Genomic DNA, 24,844 nt, shown 5'->3' with positions numbered 1-24,844 from the left:
CCGACAATTATTGTTTGTGTGTCTTATAGTATATACTAGAAACTAGTAGTATAGGAAACATGCACATTGTAGCATAGTTTCCTATGTGGTTGACAAACCTAGTGAATACTGAAGAAGACTTATTTCTTATAAAATGGGCTTTTTCTCACTTGAGCCTTTCCCCCCCAACGTGTCTGTGCAACTCCCGGCTGTGGGACAGAGCCCCGTAGAGGTCAGCACCACACAAATAGATGGTGACATGAAGTTTTAATCGTGTTCACAGCCTTAACTGAACTCCAGTTTAGAGAGTGGAATCACTGTGAGCAACAAGAAACTGTCTCGATGTGTCCAAACTCATTGGCCACCTTCTTTGTGTGCCGACCCCAAAGGCCAAACACAAACTAGATGGTCCGGTTGACCAAGGTTTTTTTTTCGCAATGGGCGACAACGTTTTAACCCACTTCGTTTTTTGGGGGGCGACACTTAAAAACGTTTTTCACCAGAGTGCAAAAAATCGTGGGATAGGTTGGATCATCACTTTGGAGCCTTCATAACTTGGTGATGAAATGATGCATTTGTCCGGTGCATTCATAGGAGCTTTCGAGATTGGACAGCCTAGTTGTGCCGCTGTGACCCGATCGGTTTTCAAATACGGCCCCTGAATTTAGACACAGCTGTGATGACTGTCGGATTTGAATTTAGGTTTGCCAATGCTATAGACTCATGCTTTAGTTGTTTGATAGTTGTAGAGAAAATGAAAGTCATGAATAGAAACTCATTAAATGTATAATTTTCCTAGAGGAGGGGAAGAAGACATTAGATAGGATCAAACAGAAAATAGGATGTAATTGTGTTTGTACAAGGTTTCTGTAAGACACTGATTATATAAGTGATTAATAATGTATTCATCTTTTAACAAAAGCCTTTATCAGAACTTCCCTCACCCCCCCCCTCTCTATTTCCCTCACTTCCTTTTTCCTTCTGGCTCTCATCTTTTACTTCCATCATCCTTGATCTGTTCTTTCCCTCTGAACGCAACATGGCCTTTCCTTCCAACCTCTTCCTTTTGCCTTCCGTTTTTCGATTCCACTCTTCACTTTGTCCTACTTTCATGTCATTGGCAGCTCTTAGCCTCCCTCCCATCACCTCTCTGTCTTCTTCACCTCTGCATTGCTATTAGAATGATGCCCTGGCCTAGAGTCGCCATAGCAACTCGCTGACCTGCCCCAAGGCTGTGAAGTGCCGGGGGGACCAACTCTGTGGAGGAGTATCATCAGTCATTTCCACTAGACAAAAAAGACATGCACGCACACACACGCACACACACACACCTACGGGTACTCAAACAATCACACATATATAGACTTTGATACCATTTCCCCATCAGTGTTCTTGTGGCCATCCCACCAACCGGTGCTTTCCTCACAACGTGTATATCGAAGGTCACACATGACTGTCTAAACACTCTTCAGGATAACATTGGAAGTTCCAGCCACTGCGTGAAAGAAGGGATATTCCCTCTCAAATTAAGAATTCTATTTTAACAATTTGGACGCGCTATTGTAAATCAGCTGTCATGGCAGGATGTACCTGCATAGTTTACCACCAACACAAGTTTTTGATACCAGAGGAAAACAACGTAACAACTTCAAAATGAAGTGTACACATTTTCAATGATTTTGTATGTTTGGTTTCTGTGTTAGGAACATTTTCATTCCCCCGTAAGTCGCTTTAATGTAATAATTAAAAACCTGCATTGTTTTCAGGGCTGGTTATGGACACTCTAAATTTACAAAGCTTGACAAGGGACCTAAAGAAAACTAATGAAAGATTGGAGGAAAAAAAAGAATGTTGTACTTCAATGTTCTTCATTACAATGTAGCGGTTCATAGATGTTTACTTTGAGCTTGGCCTCAAATATAAAGATATTAAATCAGTGCTTGGAAGAAGTAGGCAGGAGTTTCACATAAGTGAAAGATAAGAGAATACTCAAGGAGACACGATAATGTAAGTCAGAAGACATGCTTTATGCAAAGTATACTGCCTGGCGGTCCTGGTTGATGGAATTCAAAACCAGCTGCAGGACTCTGGGAGGCTTCACTGGTATCGGTGGATTTAAGTAAATGGACAGTGCGTGAAGAAAGAGGATCTAGTGGTGCTTCGTGTTAAAGGAGCTGGATCCCAGAGGGGTGTCTTGAAGTCCAGGTGCCAGATGAAGTAAGGCTGGATGGATTTGTCATACTGTAGCTTAAGCACAAATCCGGGCCTGTGTAATGACCCCTGTGTAAACCCACAGCCCCTGTAATCAGTGTCACATTATCTGCCTCATCACCTCATTACCTCTCATGGCTTCAGTCCACAGAACCTTTTATTTTGTTGTTCTAATCATCAAACAATCAATCTAATAATCAATTATTCAATTAATCAATCGTTCAATCAAACAAACTTAATTACAGCACATTTCAACAAACTGAATGCAATTCAAAGTTCTTTACAGGCGATTGGCAAAACCTGTAATCCTAAAAAATGTATTAAATTAGTTTAAAACATTTAGAGACTAATGCAAAGCAATCAACTGTAGAAAAGACAAGAATATTATAAAGTTAAGATGATAAAATATCTATAATTAACAGTGACATTTTAGTACCTATCCTTACATTTGACACAAACCTAAAAAAGCTTATTTTTCAAACTTCCTTTAATGTCAACGCATAACAACACGATTATCAAAATACCTGAATGTTGTAATCTGTTGCATGATAATAAAGGTTTAGATAAAACAAAATAATGCATAGTTTTAACATTATAAAGGTGGACAAGATAAATAAATTAAAAAAAAAAGTTCATCTATATCTATTTTATGAAAATAATAAATAATTATAAAGCTCTTAACCTTCTAGTGGGCAAGGATATCGATATAACATACTGAAACGCCGTGGTCATTCGTATCTCAAATCAGTTTTACATGGTGCTGCCGGTGATCCACATGTTTGGCACAACATGAAAGAACCAAATGAGTGTAATGTGATTAATAAGATATTCAGTCTTTTCTGTTTAACATTAGAGGAGTGAAAAGAGAGCAATCTCTTTGTCACTATTTAAATGGTTTCTCTCAGAGCTGGAGGAAAAATGCAGCTGTAGTTAAGTAGAGATTATCTGCATACTGACAATACTTCTGAGCACTTTATCCTTTCCCAAAATCCCCCCTGATTCTGTCAGATGACTTCTTCAAACATCGGTTCAAATGAGAGAACACCTTTGTGCATCAAGCCGGCTTGTTAAAATGCGGCAGGCTGGCAGAGAGAGGACTGTGCGGTCACAAAAGTGTGACTAATGACTTGGCTCGGACACGATTCCTTTCGTTCTCTCCTCTTTTAGTCGCTTCTTTCCCTCCTTCTTCCCATCATTTAGTCAGTGCTTTAGTTTGGGCTTTGAATTAGGTTGTGCGCTTCACCTTGTTATACCGAAGCAGGCAGCACAGAAGACAGAGTGGTCAGCGTGTGTAACTTCCCTCTGATTCATGACTTCATACAATCCAAATAATGAGTCAATTAGAGTAAATTATACATGTTTAGTGTCCACTGTAATTAGTTCACCTCTCTCTTCTTCTGTCTGCCTCCTTTTCCCAACCTGCTTCCTCTTCCTCTCTCCGCTGGAACCATCAGGCTGTCTCGAGTCTTTCCGCTCTCCCCAGTCTAATTCTCTCCTGTCTGTCTCTTCCTCTTCCGGGTTTTTCCTCTTCCTCACCCTCTTTGTCTTCCTCTCATCCTCCAGCCCTCCCTCTTCCTCTCTGTCCTAGTTCTCATGGTCTCCTGGTGAAGCTTTGTCTTATTACCATGCAAGTGTTTAATTGGACCAGTGTACACAAACACACAGATCGACTGACTGAACACCCCTTACATGCAGTCACATGGCACCGTGCACACAGGCACACGTGTACACGCACACGCACACACACACACAAAGTTGCTATTTGGAAACACATTATGTGCACACACACCCACCAAGTTAACATGCTCCAGTTGTACAAATACACATAACACACAGCGCCCAGTAAGTTACTGTGGAGTCCATCCAGGTTGTACTACAGCTACCGTGTTGCTGCCCCTTCTGTGGCACTAAGGCGCGTTGGCTACAGTCATGGATTGATTTTGGCCCAGTTCAACCATGAGCTGCCTGTAGCTGCTGCCACTGAATAGTTAGTAGAGTCATCTGAGAAGAGGCAGCAGCAGCAGATGCACATTGCAGAAATGAAGGCTAGACAGACATCTAAATACTGCACAGTCAGTCTCAAATAGTTGTATGTCCGTATAGAAAAACAATCACACACATCGTTGATGCACATACGCGGTCACCTCCCACTGTAAAAAAAGTCTTCTGTGGAATGTTGATTGGTTAATTAAGTTGTTTTTTAATTACATTTTACAGTTATTTTTATGTAAATATGAGTAATCATGAACATTTTTTTCTGTTTTCCTCTCTGTGTTTCAGTCCTGCCCAGCCACACATGTGGAACCCCAGGCCTCATTCCAAACGGGGTCATTCATGGTACGCGGTACAACATGGGGGACAAGATGCGATACAGCTGCGAGTCAGGTTTTGTATTGGAAGGACACAGTATCCTCACATGCATTGTATCACCTGGCACTGGAGCACAGTGGGACTTCCCATCACCATTTTGTAGAGGTAAGAGGTTTCTTTCTTTCTTTCTTTCTTTCCTTCTAATCTCTGAAGTCGTTAGAGAGGAAGATGAGAAGAACCAGTGTATTGATGTATTTTAAATGCACAGCAGGGTCTGACTCAAATTATGCCCCAAATTTGATATGAAGCAGATACAGGACAAAATCCTCTCAGCAGATCTGTGGAGGTTTTCACCATCTGAGTCAACATATAGAACAATTGCATTTTTGTGCAGGGTATATGTCACCCCGCCAATGCATTTCATTAAAATGTGCTTTATGTTAATTTATCTAATAATACATTAATCTGTTATATGTTTATTCATGAACAGAAATGAGAAATTAAGCTATTAAAAAACGGATTGCGAAAACCCCAAAACGGTGGATTTGATTAAGTGTGTTTTTATTTTTGGTAGTAGTATTTAAGTATTTTACATTTACATTTTGACAGAGCAAGAATTACAAGAGTAAAGGCAATTGTAAAAAAAAATTGTAAAAAAGATGGAAGAGAAGAAATACAAATATCAAGCTAGCCCAGGAAAGACAACACCAAAATCAATGTATGAAATAAATTACAAAAACATGTGTTTGTTAAAGAATCGCTCCTTCTACCACTTTGTGTGTCTCCAGCGGAGGGAGCATGTGGCGGTACGCTACGAGGCACCGCAGGTTCGATAACCAGCCCTGGATACCCTGCAGAGTATGACAACAACCTGGACTGCACGTGGTCAATCCTTGCTGAGCCTGGGGACACCATTGCTCTCGTCTTCAATGACTTCTTGTTAGAGGACAAATATGATTTCCTCGAAATCGGTGGAACAGAAGCACCAAGCATATGGTAAGATACATTTCACATACAGTCCACATGGAACTGATCACATTTTGGTAGTAATGGGTCAAAAGGTCAAGGTTGCATGACCTTATATTGTTTTGAAAACATTACCTCAGGAATCCCTAGAGAATTTAATAACATGTGGATCAAATCTTCACGTAGACTCAAGGTTGTTCTGAATAGAATGTGGTGGTCAAAGGTCAAGGTGACTGCGACCTCACAAACCACGTGTTTGCCTGTAAACCTGTAATATTGATGACAACTCAAAGCACTTTACTGGTCCAAGATCTTAGTGGCCTCACAAAGTACATTGAGTTGATCTTGATGGAATGTCTTCAAAATTTTTACAAATATTAGATTTTGGAGCCTTAAGGTCAGAGGTCACAGTGACCTCAAATTTTTTTTGTCATTGTGACTCAATGGGACTCAGTGACACATATTGGTAGTCAGAGGTCAAAGCTCAAGATCTCAGTGGCCTCAAATAACATGTAATTGCCCTCGTGATTGTGAAAGCTCAAGACTGCCTTAAGGGAATTCCTTCAACTTTTGATCAGTTGTCACAAATATGAAGTTATTAGATTTCTGAGGTCAAAGGTTAAAGAAAAAACTATTATGTAGAAATATGGTTACTGCACTGGTTGTCAGAGGCATACCACTGCAGTGCGGTAATTCTAGTTACAACTCAAAATCAAGTTGACAAAATGAGTGCCGTCTGGGTTCTCATGCAACTTTTTTTGCAATCTCACACTTTTCTTAAGGTTTTAATAGTATGAGATTTGCAATGGCCAAATTAAGAGAAGAGCCATATGTTTCATTTTGGAGTAGCAGGGATGAGGTTTTTTATGTAGATGTCAAATAAAAGAGGAACAAGATTCAACTCTTGTGGGACACATACACTTGTTCTGAGGGGACTTGAGTATTGAGCTATTCTCTGAGTCGAAGAGTTGAATAGGTCTGTTGGGGTTCTAACACTTAAACCCTTTCTAACACTTAAAGTAATAAAACCTAGTTTAAATATTTTGTTCAAGTATCAGTATTGTTCCAGAAGTATTTGTGAACTAAGCCATTGATCAACAATCGTAGATGTGTTGAGCAAAAGATGCACCAGTCAAGTACCAGTGGATTGTTAGTGAATATAAGATCTATCTGTTAGGTGTTGTAGTACTAGGAATCAGATGATGTAGATTACACTCTAAACACAGTTTCTTGCAGCCAGATGAAAGGGAATAGAGAAGCATCTTGAAGTGAGATTGTACAAAAGCAAACCATTAATGCACTTTTCCATCCCACAGGGGTTAAATAGTCATTAGAGCTCATTATTCCATTTGGGCTGACAGTGAGTCACACAACACAGCAAGACTACTGGATGATGCTACAAGCCAATATTCAATGCAGCAACAGACGTACATCAATCAGCACTCTATTGCTATTTATTACTCACTGCAGTGTAATCAGTGGATTCTGTGCTCAGATAGCATTTATCTATCTTAACATAATCGAACATCATTTCTTCTTTTGTCAAGCTCATGTAAATCTTTAAAGTTCTCGCTCATTCTCCTCTCTCTCTCTCTCTCTGGCTCCCTCTCTCTCTCTCTCTCTATCTCTCTCTCTCTCTCTCTCTCTCTCCGTTGTATTCATTAACATTTTTGGTGTATCTCTGCCGTTGCACACTGCAGTGCCTATGGGATGGTTATGATGATTTGCATGGCTGTAATCGTACTGTCTGACTCAGAGAAACTTCCTGTTGTGCTTTGTGACAAACGTTTAAAAAACCACTGAGCTCCTCCCGCTAGCTGAAGCAGCCTTCTTCTCCACCGACCTGAGCTCCTAGATGAGGCGGTGGCACGCTAACGTCCTGACAGGAGATAACTCTTCCTCCAGCTCCTCGGGTCTCGCCTGCGCCTCGGCGCCTTCATCCCTTTTCTTCTTGGGAAAGCTTCTTATATTCATAGCCTTCAAGTCTTGCCTCAGTGAATTAGCTTGCTAGCTACCACCATATGCCACCAATGACAAGCCCTGTAACCGGTGTGCTCTGTCTTCTGCTCTCCCACAGTCACACAAAATGTATGTGGATGTATTGTATGTGCCAAATGTGTGAAGTTAATCCGCTGCTTGAACGACACACAGTTATTCAAGCGTATTTTGATCAACAATAATGCATGACTTCAGTGACACATGAATAAAGCCAGGCTACTTTTGTAATTATTCTATTATGTAAAATTAGTATTATTTCACTATTATATATTTATATCCGGGATTATTCATAAAACATCCTGGGCTGTTACCTACAGACATCCAGGACTAATGTCCTAGAGCCTTCAGCAGGGCCGGTCTTTCCTACAGGCGACATAGGCGGTTGCCTAGGGCGCCATTCAGAGGGGGGCGCCAAAAACTGCGCAGAGCAAAAAATAAAATAAAATAAAAAAGGCAGAGTTTTTGGCGCCCCCTTCTCTATGTGGTATGGCCAAAAATATTGTATTTAATTACTCTGACAGTAATTTAAGTAGTTTCATTAGAGAAATCAGTGAATGACAGCAGCTCTCAGGTGGAACGTTTGGCACTGGAGCAGTTGCACCCCGTACTGTCAGATGCAGTCTGGATGAGGAACTGAATGCTACGTGTCGTTCCTGCTGCTGCTTCCATCCTGTATTCTACAGTGTAGTAGTGGGTGAGAGTCACCTACGTTAGCTCCTAAAGCCTCCCTTGATCACCACGGGTGTCATTGAGACGTGTTGACTGGTAAAACTTAGAAACTCTGCTGGGCAGTGAGGAGAGACACTCGCGCACTAGGTGGGCGGGGCTACATTCGCCTGTATAGGTGTTTCTTTTACCTGCACGTCGTGTTGCAGGCGGGTCGCGATAGTATATTGTTTACTTTACAGTGTGTAGTTCAGCTCCGACACACACAGACTCTGTAATTCATGTATTGTTATTGTGACTTATAAAGACCAGTTATAAGCTAATGTTCAATAGGTCTATATTGTAAATGTTTATATTTCTTTATGAGTGATGATGTATATTAAGATGTTTGGAGGAAAGAGACACCATAATAATTGAATGTATGTTATATGCACTTAAAAATGCAGTTACACTCAAAGAAATGCTTGTACTTGAAATTGTGTTTAATTTGAATAAGACGCAGTCTGGATGTGGAACTGAATGCTCCGTGCCGTTACTGCTGCTGCATTCATGCTGTATTCTACAGATATACTTTTAATTTAATTAATTTAAAAAAAATTGATCTAACATTAGGTTAAAATGAGGCAAAAATTGAGGTACGAACCTCCATGGTGTTGTCAGAACATGCTAGCACATTGAGGCTTATGGTTAGAGTGTGTGTGTCCAAGCAACTTCGACAAAGAAAGAAATAATTTTGTAATAAGTTTTCGTGTGGGGGGGGGGCCCAGGAGTGAAGTTTGCCTAGAGCGCCAAATGTGCTAGGGCCGGCCCTGGCCTTCAGTGTTGTCTGTTACATTACAGAGTTTACATTGTACTGCAGTTTTACCCGATTGTTGGGAAGTATAGATACAACTAGGGATTGACTAGGGGTCCTGCCGATTTTCCCAATTTATTTAAATCCCACAGGGAAGGTTGTTGTTTTCATTCGTATTTTGTTTGTTGGCAATAAAGCCGACGTTCTGGTTTACTACGCATATCCAGGTTTTTAAATTTAGAGTGCTCTTGGATTTGATTTGATTTTTTTCAGAATATCACACGTCTCCTTTGAAGGCTTACGTCTGTTTTTGCAGGAGCGGAGGCAGCCTAATAGCAGTCCTGTTCAAGTCGATGGAAATCATGGAAAAACTTAAAGATGGGAAAGTGAAAAGCTGTTTGTCCTTCATCATGGTTTTTGATGGATAACAATTACAATATTTGGAAACATTTTTTCTAACCTAAAATAAGACGAAGTCCACGTCAGTCCTCAATAAAGTAGACAGCTTTCTACCAGTTTTTATCCAGAAACATGTCGACTTGCCGTGTGGTGTGTGACCTACAGTGGAAATATCCAGATCAGATGGTACCGATATCCCAGAAATGCAGAGATAGAATCTGGTGAATCAGTACCAGTAGGTTCTTATTGATAGTTAAGGGTTTAACATTTAATTATAAACGTCCCTTGTTTACATTAAGGCGTGATAATTTGAGGGGATCCTAATAAAGACAAAAAGAACAGTGCTGGTATATGCTTTTCAAACTTGAGTCTTTAATAATTCTTTCTAATTGGTAAATATGTTTCCTAAAAAGATGTTTATAGATCACTTTGTCCTGCACAAACAGTCCCATTCGTCATCTTCTATTTACTCCAGCTGACATGGTCTGCCATGTGTAGAAACAGTTTCATGATTGTGGTGCAGCTTTGAGAGGCACCGAAAGGAAAGGTCGACAGATAAATAAGTGGAGTGAAGGAGGCAGAGGGGATTGCATTAAATGGAAACAACAGGAACGGAGAATAATTACACATTCAGTCCTGTCACCAGCTGAGCAGCACACGAACCATGGCATTGTCATGACACCATTTGTGTGTGTGAGTGTGTGTGTGTGTACATTTGTGTGTGTCAGGTCTTAAGTGGCCGCCTGACAGTTTGAGCTGCTGATCATTCCTCTCGGCTCTGACAGATTACACACGCACACACGGCTTATCTCTGACGGTATAACATTCAAGGACCACTGTCAACCCACCCTCTGCAATGCAGGGGAGGACAGGGAGTGTACAGGGGAGTACACCAACACATCGACACCAAACGGTGACTGCAATATTTGAAGCCTCTCGACTTCAGGATTCTCAAAGTGTTGCTTCTACGCCCAATCGTTTGCATTAATAGGTCATCTTAATTAGAACACTAGATTAGAGTAAGAGCTGCGACAAACAAATGTTGTCAACTGCATACAATTTATTTTTACATGATTTTATTTCCGCACATTATATATATTAACAAATTAAATCACAAACACAATTCTTGTTATGTATTGGTCAACACATTAAAATGCATTACAACGAACCCGAGCTGTTGCAATTTTATGGTTTTTACCCTCACCGTCATAGGTCTCTGAGACGCCATGTGTATTTAATCAAAGTTCACTGATCTTGGCCTGAGAAATTATAGTTATTATAGAAAAGGCAACTTCTGACAATCTCACAATCTCATACCATTCTATGTGCCTTTGCTCAGATGTGGGATTAGTGATGACTGATGTTTCCACTGAGGCATTTGGTCAGGTCATTGTGAAAATGACTGACACCTGACAGGACCACTGTGACATGTTCTTCCTGTTTACTGAGAGCTTGTTCTGATTGGCTGTCCCAAAAGCAATTTCCTGTTTCATGTTCCTGTCTGGTAGCTGGCAGGTTGAATGTCAGGTTGTCTATCTGTCACATATAAGCATACACACAAAACCCTGCTGCGCGCACACACATGTGGCTTTATATGTATCTATATATACACTTGTATACACACACACACACACACACAGAGAATGATTTGATTTCAGAATACCAGTGTAAGGCCATGTCACGCCTTTCCTTTTATGAATTTTTTTAGACTGAAATTTTATTCCTGTAGCTATTTACAAACTGATGCGTCATACGTTTCTAAGTGGATAGGGGATATATTAGTAGTAAATGATGCAGGTGACCCATGAGGGGGTCAGGCAGAATGAAAGACATATTTTGTAAGACCTCTGGGCATTTGTGGAGTTGGTGCCTACTGTACTGCAATTTCTGCATTCAACTCTATGGCTTATTGTGTTTATTTCTCCATGCATCTCTCTATTTAACAAGGGCAATGTCATCAGGTCACATGTTTCTGTGCATACAGTTGAAGAGGTCATCAGTCAATCTCATTGCTGCTCATATTTCACATGAATCCATATGAAGATTGCAGATTCTTTGTGATTTGTAAACTAAATTCAGAAATGTAGAGCAGATTGTTTGTCCCAGCAGCAGATTTTGGTTTGTATAGATGAGACACCTTCTGTACTTGAATCAATGTTATTGTGACGCATAATGAGCCTAGACATAGGTGAACCACCTTCACTTCTGTAGATATATCATTCGAGTGAATTTTGCTGTATAATCAAATGAAAACTTCGACTGATGACCTGGATTTTTTGAACATATATGAGTCATGAATTTCAGAACACCAAATGTGTCCAGTCAACTGGTAATTGTTATTAATTGCGGACACGCTTCAAGGTCAACGGTTAAATACCCTGACTGTATTTACAAGGCGATGACTTTTGACTGACGGTTTGAGAGCCTCCTCAAACGGTTGTGCAATTATAATTAATTCAATACCAATATCCTGTATGAACTCAGCTACACCTACAATACACCATTCTTATGTGATTGGATAAAGTATTAATCTAAAAACATAGATGATAAAACAGGAATGACTGACGTACTGTCACAACTTTGCACTGTTCTTAAAACCCTATTTATTTATCCATCTGTATAAAAAGAACATAGAAAAAGCTTATCCTAAATAAATATTTCACAATGCTGCTGTTTGTAAAGTGACGGCTGTTATCTTCAAATCTTTTTTTTTTTTTTGATAACTGAAATGAGGTGTTTATGTTCATAAAGATATATGAGGCATCCTCTACTCTTAAACCTCTCTCTTTTCTGCCCTCTTCTTAACCTCTGCCCTTCTCCCCTTCCTCAGTCTTCCTCTCTCTTCTGTCCTGTGTATCTCAACAGGCCCTCCGGCTGTCCCTTCCTCTTCTTCTCCTTCTTCCCCTTCCCCCTTTCTCTGCTCCTCTCCTCCTCGAGCTCGAGTCTTTCAAAACCCAAGACAAATTGAAATGCTTGAGGAACCGCCGCGTGCTGTCATTTTCTTCAACTGAATGAATTCTTACACTGCCAAAGGCCATTATATCTAAAGAGCACAACCACCAGCAATTAATCATTTTTCATTCCTTATTGCTCACTACATTATTCACGTTGATTTGAACCTATAGTTGCTGGTGCGGAAAACTCAACAATTTGCCGAACATCACGCTGGTATTCAGAGATTTGTAAGAAGCCTAAGATTGTTATGGTGATACAAAGAGATGGAAGGAATCTCTGAATTCTTTATGCCCACTTATTTTTTCACACACGTCCAATTAAATCAAAGGCTGTAAATTGCCATTTGTCTAGTGTTTGACCAAAGGGCTCACTTCACATAATGTGGTGAAGGTAATACGCACTAAATGGGACTCACGCCTTAATCTATGACACCTGCAAGGGATAAGAGCTCTTTCATCCATTTACATTATATTATTTTATACTGAGTTTTATTCTGTCATAAATTTTCCATTGTTAATCATCTTTCTCTCAGATTCTCATGTCTCTCTCTATCATAAACAGAAACACGCATGCAGGCACACACAGTTTTGGATTTTGTATTATTTTACTGGCTGTGATAGAAACAGTAGTGGTAAAGTAATGCCCATTCAATCGCTCACTTTCTAGTGGCTTGCCCTTGTAATTGTCTAGTCATTTAAACAGGAAAAAGTCAATTTATTCAGGTGGCACAGACTGAATCTTTAAATGTCAACTTTTATGACAAACTCTTGCACCTTCTGCTTCCAGTTCAAGTCACAGACACATCACATGGGAGATGTAAATCCTCCTTACCTCCTAACTCCCTCACTATTTTCTTGCTAAGTTGCTCTAATGCTTGGTGATTACTAACTAAAGTGTTGGGAATCGCTAAGAATGAAAACAACCAACAGGTGAGACAAACCCCTCTCATTTTAACTAACAACAAATACAATCCCACTTTTGTCTATCAACTGTCCACGATGGACATGTTTGGCTTTGGGATTAAATAGGACTATACGCTCTCAGTTTCCCATCCTGAGACAGATCCCACGTTAGCTTCTCAGGTCTTCCCTAGATGAGAGCCCAGCAGGACAACATCATCTGCAAACAGCAGAAATGCCATGCTAATGTCACTTCTGATTGTTTAATACAAACACGAGAAAAGGCAAAGGAAGACCACTGCTATGTTTGAATGACCTTGTTGGCTCTGACACGCCATACCCCAACAGCATCTTACACAGAAAACAGCGAGGTATACAACCATGAGTATCCTATAAAACACGGAAACATTTAGACAAAATTCACAAATCTCCATCCCTGCTGAGAAAGCCTCAATTCGATCTACTACCCATGATCCGGCCCGAGTGCACACTGCTCCGCATAAGTCAGGGTGAGGTTTAACACTCAGCCAGAATTTCTTTACGAGCACCTTGTCCTTGGTAGTTTTTCTCAGGAAGATTTAGCTTTGTAATTCCTTAATCATTTGAACACATCCTGCAGCCCCTTGGCTGAATCATGGAGTCTTGCCTGCCAATCCAAAGGGTATTACATTAGGCCTGCACTATCTTTGGACGATACCTCAGTACCTGCCACCAAGGAAGCAGTGACACCTGCCAAAAACAGGCTCAGACTCATTTTTTTATGGGGGGGGGGGGGGGGTATTTGCTCTCCTCTAATGCTCCTCTGTTACATCTCATTCACTCCTCCCTTTCTTGTCCCTTTCTTTCTTGTACTCCTCCCTTTTACCTTTATTCCCTGCTTTCCCTTTTTGTAGTCACCATCCGTCTCCTAGTCTCCTTTCTTCTCTTTGAAATGCTTCTCTTGTCCTGTTATTACATTTACATTTTAAATTATGTTTACTGGCTGTGTGTTTGTGTGTGTGTGTGTGTGTGTGTGTGTGTTTCAGTGTGACTGTGTGAGTGTGTGGGTGTGTTATGAGATTAAAAGTACCAGTGTACCAGGGTTTTGCACTAAGCACTTGGAATAAACAGCTATCTGTCGTGAATAATGTACTTTCCAACTTTTTTTGACTCCCATCCAATCTTTCTTTTTACAGTCTCTTTTTGTCGTCTTGCAGATGCTTGCATCCACAGGGACCTGCAATAACTGCACCCGTAGAATAAACTTAAAATAATGTATTGCCAGCAATATGAGCAGCCAATAGGGAGGACAGGGGCCAAGACAGCGGTGCCCAGACAGGAGAAAGTTACGTTTGTGTTGTGATGTTAATGGATCACCAAAGAGCGTGTGGTCTAATAATAGAGAAGTGCTAAAGTAAGCACAGAAATAAGTCTCTCCTGCTCTTTGTTCCTCATGTTTTTCTTGTATTGTCTACTCCTCCTGGGTTTGTTTATCAGCTCCTCTCTTTTCCTCTCATCTCCTCTTTCTTTTTTTAGTCCTCCATCCTCTCTGCCTCCCATATACGCTACGTTACTCTTTCTTTCATCTTAATCCATTATTTTCTCATGTATGATTACCCCCCTTCTCCATCCCCTCTTCTCCTTTCTCCCATCACTAATGTCTCACCTCATCTACACTTTACCTCTTTTTATCACCTTTTCTAACTTCAGACCTCTCCTCACGGCTGGTGTGGTTATACACTATCTCCCTCCCCGTTCATTTAGGCAGATTTCTCATCCTCGCCTCCTCCACATATGGTCTTCACCCATGAGCCCCAGTTTGTCCCTGTCCTCCGTCCCTCGGTATCTGTCTCCCCTCTCCTCGTCTTCTCTGTCTCCCTCTAACCTCTGTGCTGCAGCCGGTTTCCTTCTCACCTGTTAAACTACTTTCTAAACCTTTTGCCAGTCTCTCCTCTTTTTTTTTTGTTTTCTCCTTCTCCCTTCCCCTCCTTCCTTAAAGTTCAGACTCATCCCTCTGTCCTCCTCCTCTGACCCCTTGTCTCGCCCTCATTCTGATGTCAGGCAGTTGGCCATTCACTATGAATAATGGAGGAGGTGCAGCATATCTCACCGATTTCTTTTTTATCCCTCCCTCTCTACACTTTTCGTATTTCCCTACCTTTTATTTTCAGTTGGAGACAAAACTGCAAAGTCCAGTGACAACCTCTTAAATAACTGTTTCATCTTTGTCATTATATTCATATTCTTTTTGTTGCTAGACATATTGAGCGGGGTCAACGAATATGGCTGAGATAGAATCACACTCATGCCAATGCAATCAGGGGAAAAGTGCACGGAAGTCTAGAACAGAATTACTGGTGTTAAAATCCAATGATATGATGCTTTGCTGGTGCCTGTAGGAGTCGCAACATCAATTTCACTCGCCCCACTAGAAACTGAGGTCATATAGGTGAAGTGCAGAACATTAACTGTGTCTGAAACAACTCCCTACACCATTTATTACAGGATGTAGTGCACGGTATGAACTGTCTTTTGCATGTCAGGGTGGAAAATGTATAAATTATGCAGCGCCTTTAAAAAAAATTAAAAAACTCCTGTAGTTTTTGCTCTGGTTTTATCTCTCATATGTCATGTTGTCAAGTCAGACTAGCACACATTTATATTTAACCACACTAACTGAGACAGACCACTGGTTGCCTCGTTGAGAGATAACATATCGCTCTACTGTAGTCGACTCACTGTGCGTACTGTAGAGTTAGAGTGCCTTTGGGCAGGGACATTGTCAGAGCTTTTGTCTCATCTGACATTTTTCATTTTCTTTCGCTCTGATTTTCACGAGCTGTCTCGTTCACTCTCTTCTTTTTGATTAGATCTGATATCTTTCCCAACCGTATTCAAAGAGGCAGAACTTTGTGTCTCCTTTAATAAGCACTCAATAAGGTCCTCTAACAAGCCTGCTTCATATTTTATACTGCCGCTCATATTTTGTTTCTGCCCTTTTTCCTTATCGGCGTTTTCCCTCCCTCGCTGTGGGTCTCTATCTGCTGAGTATACCTGAGGCATTATTAAAAGGCTGTTCCACTCCTCTCCTTGCTCCAGGGAGGATCGTCCAACATAGGCTTCCAGGCACTTTCTGACATCATTTACTTTTTGTTAATAGAGTATATAGATATTTTTTTTGGTTGCTTTTGGTAACGGAATGCAAGAGATGTGAGTTACTTTAGAAACAGTTTTGGAAAATTGGAACGCTTCTGTCTTTTCTTTAAATCTCTAAGTCCTCTACTGCTTTACCTGGTCGCTCTTCTCCTTATCCTCCACTGCTTTGTTTTGATCCTTTTCTTTCCACTCTCTTTTCCAAAATCTCTGTCTGCATGTGGTTTGAATATACCGAGATCCGTTCTTCACAATCAGCCTCACACTTGGCGTGTGTATTTTTAAGGGCGCAAGAAAGTGTAGTGTTGAATTAAGCGCGATTTGGCGAACGATACATTCAATATGGACATACTTTGAATTAACAGGCAACCAGCGCTCTGCAGCAGACTACTTTTAGACGGAGAGCTGCAACCATCATTACCACAGGCTTGGCAATCAGCCAAATCCAAACAGGCAGGTTAAAAGCATTCGGCGCACCAGTTATTAATATATTTAAAGCGCAGCTTGCTTCAGTCACTCATTGTATTCTGAGTCCAGATTCATACAATCATACATTTTAAAAATCCCAAAATATTATGATGTCTTAGGAAACCTAACAATTTGCAGCATAAACAATAAAAAGAAAAAATCAGCAGAGATTTGCTGACTTTTCCTTCAGCTCAACACAGTTTGGCACAGGAGATAAACATTATCGAGTACAACTAGCTAAAACTTGCCTTTGGTCAGGGGTGATCATTATGCAGAGGGACAATATCCTTTATTCATTTCCCATATCCACATGTGGAACAAACTGCCTTTCAACTAAAACCTCTGTAAATAAAAGCCAGACAAAGCAAAGTGACATCAAAATCCTTCCTCTAGAAACGTCTGCCTGACATTGTGATATCTTGTCCAATGTACGGACCCTGAGATGAAGTCATCTGAATCACAGTCTCGTTTCTGCGCTGTGCATTGTATGACATGCTGCACTTAGAATTAAATATGAAGCATAATTTCTCAACAATTTTCCCAAGAGAGGTTGGTCATCCATAAAGCTGCAATCCCTAATTACCCGGCAGCAATTTTTTAAAGCATTCTCCCCACAACAACTGCATTTTCGTTGGAGACTTTGATTTTTCAACATTAAATACAAATACCGTATTCACAGCTCTTCTTCCATCAACCAACTAAGTGCACGTACTACTCCTCCAATTCTGGAGGAGCTTTAATAATATCCCTTTCAGCGTAATATTGATGACCAGTGTGGGCTATAAAGAACAAATACGCACACACATCCCCGTCTTCCTGTAAACGTGGAGACCGTGAATATTCAATAACAACAACTTGACTTTTGTTGCGTCACCTTCTCTTTCCCATTTGCCTTGTGTTTCTCTGCTGTATTCTCAATAGAATAGAACAAGAATACTATGGAGCAAAAAGTTGGTTGAACCAAACTCTCTGTGGAAATGCTGTAACACTGCAGATTTGTGTCAAATGTGAATCTCATTATATGTTTTGTATTTATTTGCTTGCTTCCAGGTCGACAGGTACGACCATGCCCTCACCAGTGATATCAAACAAGAACTGGCTTCGGATACATTTCACCTCAGACAGCAACCATAGAAGAAAAGGATTCAGTGCACAGTACCAAGGTATTACAACAATTTAACACCTATGGTGTGAATACTAGTGTTTGTGTGAACCTGTTTGTGTGTGTGTGTGTGTGTGTGTGTGTGTTTGTGTGTTTGTGTGTGTATGATGTGAAAAGCAACACAGAGATATATCTAAACACAAAAAAACACAAAGAGATAAAAGCTTGTATTGATCCCCATGGGGGGATTTGGGTAATACCAAGTACGGGATGAATAAAGGAATACAAATAATGATAAAAAACATCAGAACTGACTAAATACATGATGGTGTTTATAGGTTGAATGTGCAGGTGGATGCAAGCACACTTTCCTAACCTCACGATCGGCATTTGCTGTAATTATGATTAGCATTTATTTGGAACGGCAGTCTGAAATCACCTGACTGGACTTGCGTGTCCTCTCCTGTCTATAATTGACTGGTAGTATGGTTTGATTGGTATATTAAGGTGCATATTAGTTTCCACGTGGCGGCCCAGATTTAATTGGCTGCTTCCAAAACAAAACACGCGTCTATATCTGTGGCGCTCAGCCGCCGTCTGTCTCCATGTCTTTTTTCATTCAACCCCAATGCTGACTCGGTTGTCTCGACTCGTCTGTGTCGCTCTTGAGCAAGAGAGAAATGTGTTTTTTTATGCCAAGTCACAGAGGAAGTTTCACATTGAAAATGTAGTTCGGTTGTAGCACAGCTTTTTCTGTTATTCTCTGCAATGTTTCTACTTTGGATTGAAGAGATGGGATGAATTTCAATGCTGCCCCCTTCTTCTCCTCCTCTTTCATATTACCCCCACTTCTGTCTCTTAGTCGGTTCTGCTGTTCCCTGTTATAATGTCCTCAGCCACTGCTGCATTTGTCTTGGTTTGTTAGAGGAGGGGGAGTGTGAAGCTGGATTGAAACTCTGAAAATAATAAACAAGCGCTCAAGGAAAAAGGTGTACATTAAACAAGGTCTAATAATGTATTAAAATTAAATGACCTTATTTTTCTTTCTGCAGTAAAGAAAGCAATAGAGCTGAAGTCCAGAGGGGTGAAGATGATGCCCAGCAAAGACTCCAGTCACAAAAATGCTGTCTGTAAGTAAACTGCTGCTGTTTGTTGTCATGTAGACGTCACTTTTAAAAAAGTACACTTTTAAAATACACTTTTGTTTGTCTAACAGTCAACATCGAACCTGTTTTCACAAATACGTTCATCGCAAACCGACCCACAAAGCCCCCGCGTGGATCTTTTTGCGATAACTTCTCAATAAGCAAGTCTAGCAAAAAGAGCAGGGAAGCAAAATGTACTATTTCATCGCATGAACGCTCGTGTCACAGTGTCAACTCAAGTTGTTTTTATCCACTCGAGAATGAGGAAAACCTAATAACGCACACGCTGTGAAGCTTATAAAGTGCATTTTTAGTTAAGACTCAGAGGAGTGTTGTTTAGAGTCTGGGCTCCCCTCAGACACTGTGCTGTTGTTCATTTGGAAACAGGACCGACCAGCCCCGCTCAGAATCTTCTGCTCCGTAATCAAGTCACTGTGTCAACCCCATGTGCAGCCATCATGTCTGAATGTAAAGAGTAGAGAATAGTATGTGTCTGTTGTGATAGTTTATGTAATTTTAACTTTGCAATAAGCTTGAAATCCCATTTCTCCACACAATCACACACACACACACACACACACACACACACACACACACAGTGCACCACCCTGTACTCGTGTGCAGATGAGAATCTGACTACAGCCCGTAATAGACCCACTGCAGTACACTGACTCACTTTCTGCTGGCTATTGCTGGTGCTTCCCACTGGATAAGTCTTTTGTATTACCCATTCCGGCTGCTTATTATGTTTTAACTTTCCACACTTTCAAAAGCTAAGTGGTGTCTAGAGGGTTGGCATGGTGACTCTCGCTGGCCAGTAGCTGGAAACGTGCCCACTGCATCTCATTCATTCCTTTTGGAGGTGCAGCCAAGATTCCAGTACGAGACTCCATCAGGTGGAGACGCTAATGAGTAAACCAGTGGCAGCTCATCTCTGAGACATAAATGAAACCAGTAGAAAGAAATCGCCAATCCATTATGACTATCAATGATGATCAATGGTTTATGTAGGTTTATGTATTTCTTTAATTTATATCTCTTTACCTTTTACTTTCCTGTCACCTAATCACATGTTCAGCTCTTGACTTGATTAATGTTCCCATATCGAACAGACCACACACACGTGTCCCACCTGTCAGTTCAATGGGATTTTAATACCATGTGCTGTAATGCGTTTCTCCATGCAGTCTTTGACATGACAGACGCCACTTCTTGTACTTTTCACATTAGAATACTAAGCATGACAACAAGTGTAATCATTACATATGTTTTCATCCGTAGTTAATGTGCTGTTAATGGTCAAAAAGATTTCAGCAACAATTTCATTAGCTCCATCGATAGGCAAAAAAGACAATAGTCTGACAATGAAACTGGTGTGTAAACAGAATTGTCTGATTACCTTAACTCATTACATTAGATGTATTTTAGCTGACACTTTTATCCAAAACGGTTTAAAATAAGTTCATCCAACCACGAGGGTTCAAACCCAGAACCACAAACATCAAGTAAGTACAGTTTGATTCACAAAAGCCACAAGTTCTACATGTAAGTGCCATATAAGTGCAACGTTTATAATTTTTTTATTGAAGCTGTAGTCTGAAAGGATTCGTCTTTAGTAGGAAAGCAAACAGATTTCAAATTACACTGGGTGGTTTTACATTTTTCAAAGTTACACATATTCTGTTTTAATTCAAACTGTTATACAGCACTGAGATGTGAAGTCACAGTGACAGTTATAGTGATATCTGAAGAGAAGTGTCTCACGATTCATGGTAAAAAAAAAAAACACAATTAATTATAACATTTTTTTCAGAGGGTCTCGAGATGATCAATACCAAACACACCATTAGTTTGTTGTACCGCTTTCATGTAGTGTGCACAATAGGTGTCAGTTTTCATGGTTTATCTGGGAATCATGGGCAATTAAAAGAAACCTCTAGTGGCTATGTTTATACATTTGAGTATTTACTCAGCTTCATCTTTGTCATAACTTCAAATCCGGTGAATCATCTCTCGATAGCAACAGGGATTAGAACGCATCAGTCAAGTTTAGAAGGGAAACTGTGGCGGTGAAGCTCCTCAAGTCAAATCGTGAGCTGCGGAGGATTTTCTCTGTGTGTGTAGTATTTTGTCGGGTGATCCATATGGGAGGTGTGAGGCACAGAGTGTTTTTATCTGGACCTCAGGAAAAATGTTTCTCACCTCGGTGTCAGCTAATGGGAATCCAATTGTACTTAAACACCACATTGACTACGAGGCAATAAAACAATGAATGTAATGATAAATACGATAAATATCTTTGGCTGACATATGTCTCGGAAGCTTGGAAATTCTTCTGGATCAGCGTTGGGATCATCTGAAGGAGCTTTTTAATTATCCCAGAAGCTACAGCTTATACCACATCCATTCCTAGCATTTCATAATAAAAGCCTCATCAATAATTCTGCCGATTTACACGCTCAGCCAAGCGTGTACCGGTCCAATTAACATTAGTGTGGTGTTTTTGTGTGTATGTGTGTGTATGTTGGGGCAAAAATAATTCCAGAGTGCCTGTGTGCCTCTTCACTTGTCCTTGCATTTCAAATTTAAATATTAGTATATTTGCATTGTGTACGTTTGAGGGTATGCATGAACATGTGAGTAAGAAGAGGAGCTTGATGAAGAGTTCATATCCCACACACACACTCTTTGTTGGCTTTCACCTGCTTACCCTTCCCATGCACGCATTAAGATTTACACATGAGCACAAACACATTCATATACAAAATGGTTTCCACATGGGAGAATCACCTTTTAGATGGCCTGCGGAGTCCAAATCGAATGCAGTAACCGTCTGTGAGGGTTTGTCTCAGGCTGACATGTAAATGTTTTAAAGCTAAATGATGTTACATCCTTAGCAATGTGATTATTTTATGGTTGTACCATAAACATTACAGTAGGATCTGGGACTGACTGTAAATGAACTTAAAAGAAAAGCTGAGCCTAACTCTGCAAGCAGTAAAGCCTACTGCAGTCGTTCAATTATGACTCGTATTACACCTTTGCCTCAGGGGCTCCACATTTTTTATCATGATGTTTAAGTACAATAATCACCAGTGTTTTTTGCGCATGGGCTTAAAGACTCTCAAAAGTGCCGATCCCCCTTGTGAAATTAGTGCTGCACTGTACAGATCTAGCTTTGTTATCTGTAATCATTATGTGGAGCTAAAGAATGATGATAATGACTTTTAACCGTGTTGTCCAGGGATCCCTTAATCTCTTTAAACTCCGGACCTGAATGAGAAATGTACTCTCTCACCAATGTTCATTAAAAACATGCCAGACTTTTTTTGGGGGGGTGACCAAAACTGAGTAAATGTGGACTCTGGATTGAGGGTTCAGGGAGATTATTCTAACACAGTACAGTGAGGCCATCAGGATGTGTACCAGGATCATTAAAACATTAAAGAAAAGCAAAGCCATCGTCCACTTTTAGCCCCAAATCAGTCTCTCAGCAACACTTCTGTGCACTGTATGACTCCCACTGGTGATATTATAGCTGTATGGGAGAGCATGTGCAGTCTATAAGTAATATACAATCATTACATAGAAGTAGAGACTTATGATAATGAGTTTTACCTGTCTGGAGAATGGTGTGCTTATGAATCATAATCTAAAGGACTATCTGCAACAGCCTCCAGCCTATATTAAAGCACAGACTAATAGACAGACACACATGAGAATACGTTTAATTCAGTTTATGAATAATTCTCAAATTGACTATTGATTAAATCCTGCAGTATGTGATACTGAAGACAGATGTATATAGAATGTATACAGGCAAAAAACGCCACGGTCCATTCAGACACAGATATGAAGTAGAACGTAAATGTAAAATGGTTCAAATAGTAGAAATCCATCTTTTGGTAGTTTCCCTCTCTCCGCACCAACAGTAGCTTACCGCTGAGGGGTTAGGGTTATAGGTCATAATTACAGAGAAGCTGAAAGATTGTGATTAAGGAGTTTTCCTCGCAAGACAATGACCAGGAACTGCAATGAATCATCATTGTGAAAGTGTGATGTATAATCTGTGTTTTCTTCAGGACTGCCGGGGAAAGGTGGTGCAAGGCCGCGCTCCCCTTAAACGAAAGTGATCACACCACTTGAAGGTTAAAATTACAAGACGCTTCAGTAGCACGGCTGAATAGTTTTGTGGGAAAAAAAACTCACGGTGATGAAGTCCGCCATACCATCAGAATAATTCAATATAATGTGTTTCATCACATCACACATGGGCCCAGCTCAGAGAGCGAGAGAGAGAGAGAGAGAGAGAGAGAGAACGGAGTGGATAAAGGTGGCGCGAAGAGCAGAGGAGAGCGGAACAGAGCATTTCAACACACTGCACTCCACACACGTCTCTCCTCATCCAGCATACATCTGAAGAGCATCTCAAAAGCTCTTACCTGAAACACACATCAGCTGATTACACACATTTGCACTCACACACACACACACATTTACACACACACACACACAAGCAAACAAACATACTCCCCTACGCTCTCCGTGCCTCCGCATCTCTCCTCCCACATTCCATTTCATTGTCTCATTGACCACAGTTGCTGTTTTTTTAATGGCTAATCTGTCAGCTGTTATGAAAACTAAACTTTTGTGCCACATGGCTTTGCATTCTAAATGCAAATGTCCTCTGTGTTTATCCGTCTTCACGTTACTCTCTAAGCCAGCGGTTTACCACTTTCCTCCAATTCCCTGAGCCAGTGGTTTGTAACTCCTTCTCTTGGGAACTTCAACAACAGTCTTCTACAAGAACCAAAACAAAACTAACAGAAGGAGAGACATAAAACAACCTGCAAGTAAATAACCCGTATGTCACTGTTACATGAGATTCACCTTGTTTTGAATATTTTATTAGAGTTGTATCCAATCAACACTGGCATATGTCTGCATCTATGTAGCCTGATAAATACACATTTTGGAAAAATAATATGTTCATTTAACTTGATTGAAATTCATATTGCAAAGTTAAAAGAGTTAAACTTGTAACTCTTTTAATTTAAAACTCCTCAAATGTAGTTTTGCTAGAAGCCTTCTGGCTAACCAGCTCAGCATCAATGATGCAGCAATGATGACACTACTAGTTCTATACTGTCATACACACACTGTTTAGGACATACAGGTTGTACACTAAGAAAAGGAAAACATTGTTTCCCCACAATTGCAAATCCATTGTTTTATAATATATCCATGCCTGTGAATGTTGGGATTTATAATGTTTAATTTGTAAAACTGCTAATGCTAAAGCCAACTGGATTACATAGTTACTGCAGAACCATGAAGTTCTGGGAGAGAAGTTTGAACGAACAAATTACCAACAGTCGCTAAGATATTAGATGAGTCCTCCTACTAGCTGAGCTGTTTTTACTTGAATACATTTTTCTCAACTTTAATATGCTGAGTTATTAATAGAGACATTTCTTATTTCATGCTGTATTCATGCAATCATTTTAAACAAAAATATGTACTGAGTTGGTCAATTAATCAAACACAACAAATAAACATTGAAATTGCCATATGACGATTTAAAAGGAGACATCAAACTTTACAAACTGATACATTCCTGTGGCACTGTTACAAGTACACAACAATAGATAATACAATTCAAATGCAATGTTCTTTTTATTCCGTAAAAATCCGCTTACTATGATTATTAGTGGTGCAATAAAGCTTGCGTAGCATCTCGTGTTGCAGGCGGCTGAGGTGGAGCAGGGGTGGTGTTAACTACACTGTGTTTCATTGAGATGTGTTTCTAACGTTCTTCTCC

General features: G+C 40.3%; 1 protein-coding gene across 1 annotated transcript in view; it reads left to right on the top strand.

Moving 5' to 3' along the window:
• Positions 1 to 24,844, top strand: part of LOC133952820 (CUB and sushi domain-containing protein 1-like) — a 284,080-nt gene that overhangs the window by 94,191 nt on the left and 165,045 nt on the right. Inside the window, exons 3-6 of the mRNA XM_062386890.1 lie at positions 4,471 to 4,665; positions 5,289 to 5,496; positions 17,827 to 17,939; positions 18,931 to 19,008. Of these exons, the coding sequence (XP_062242874.1) occupies positions 4,471 to 4,665; positions 5,289 to 5,496; positions 17,827 to 17,939; positions 18,931 to 19,008 (594 nt within the window). The remainder of the gene's footprint in view (positions 1 to 4,470; positions 4,666 to 5,288; positions 5,497 to 17,826; positions 17,940 to 18,930; positions 19,009 to 24,844) is intronic.

This window comes from Platichthys flesus, chromosome 1 (assembly GCF_949316205.1).
Source record: "Platichthys flesus chromosome 1, fPlaFle2.1, whole genome shotgun sequence".
Taxonomy (NCBI): domain Eukaryota; kingdom Metazoa; phylum Chordata; class Actinopteri; order Pleuronectiformes; family Pleuronectidae; genus Platichthys; species Platichthys flesus.
This window is presented reverse-complemented; position numbering and strand designations above follow the sequence as displayed.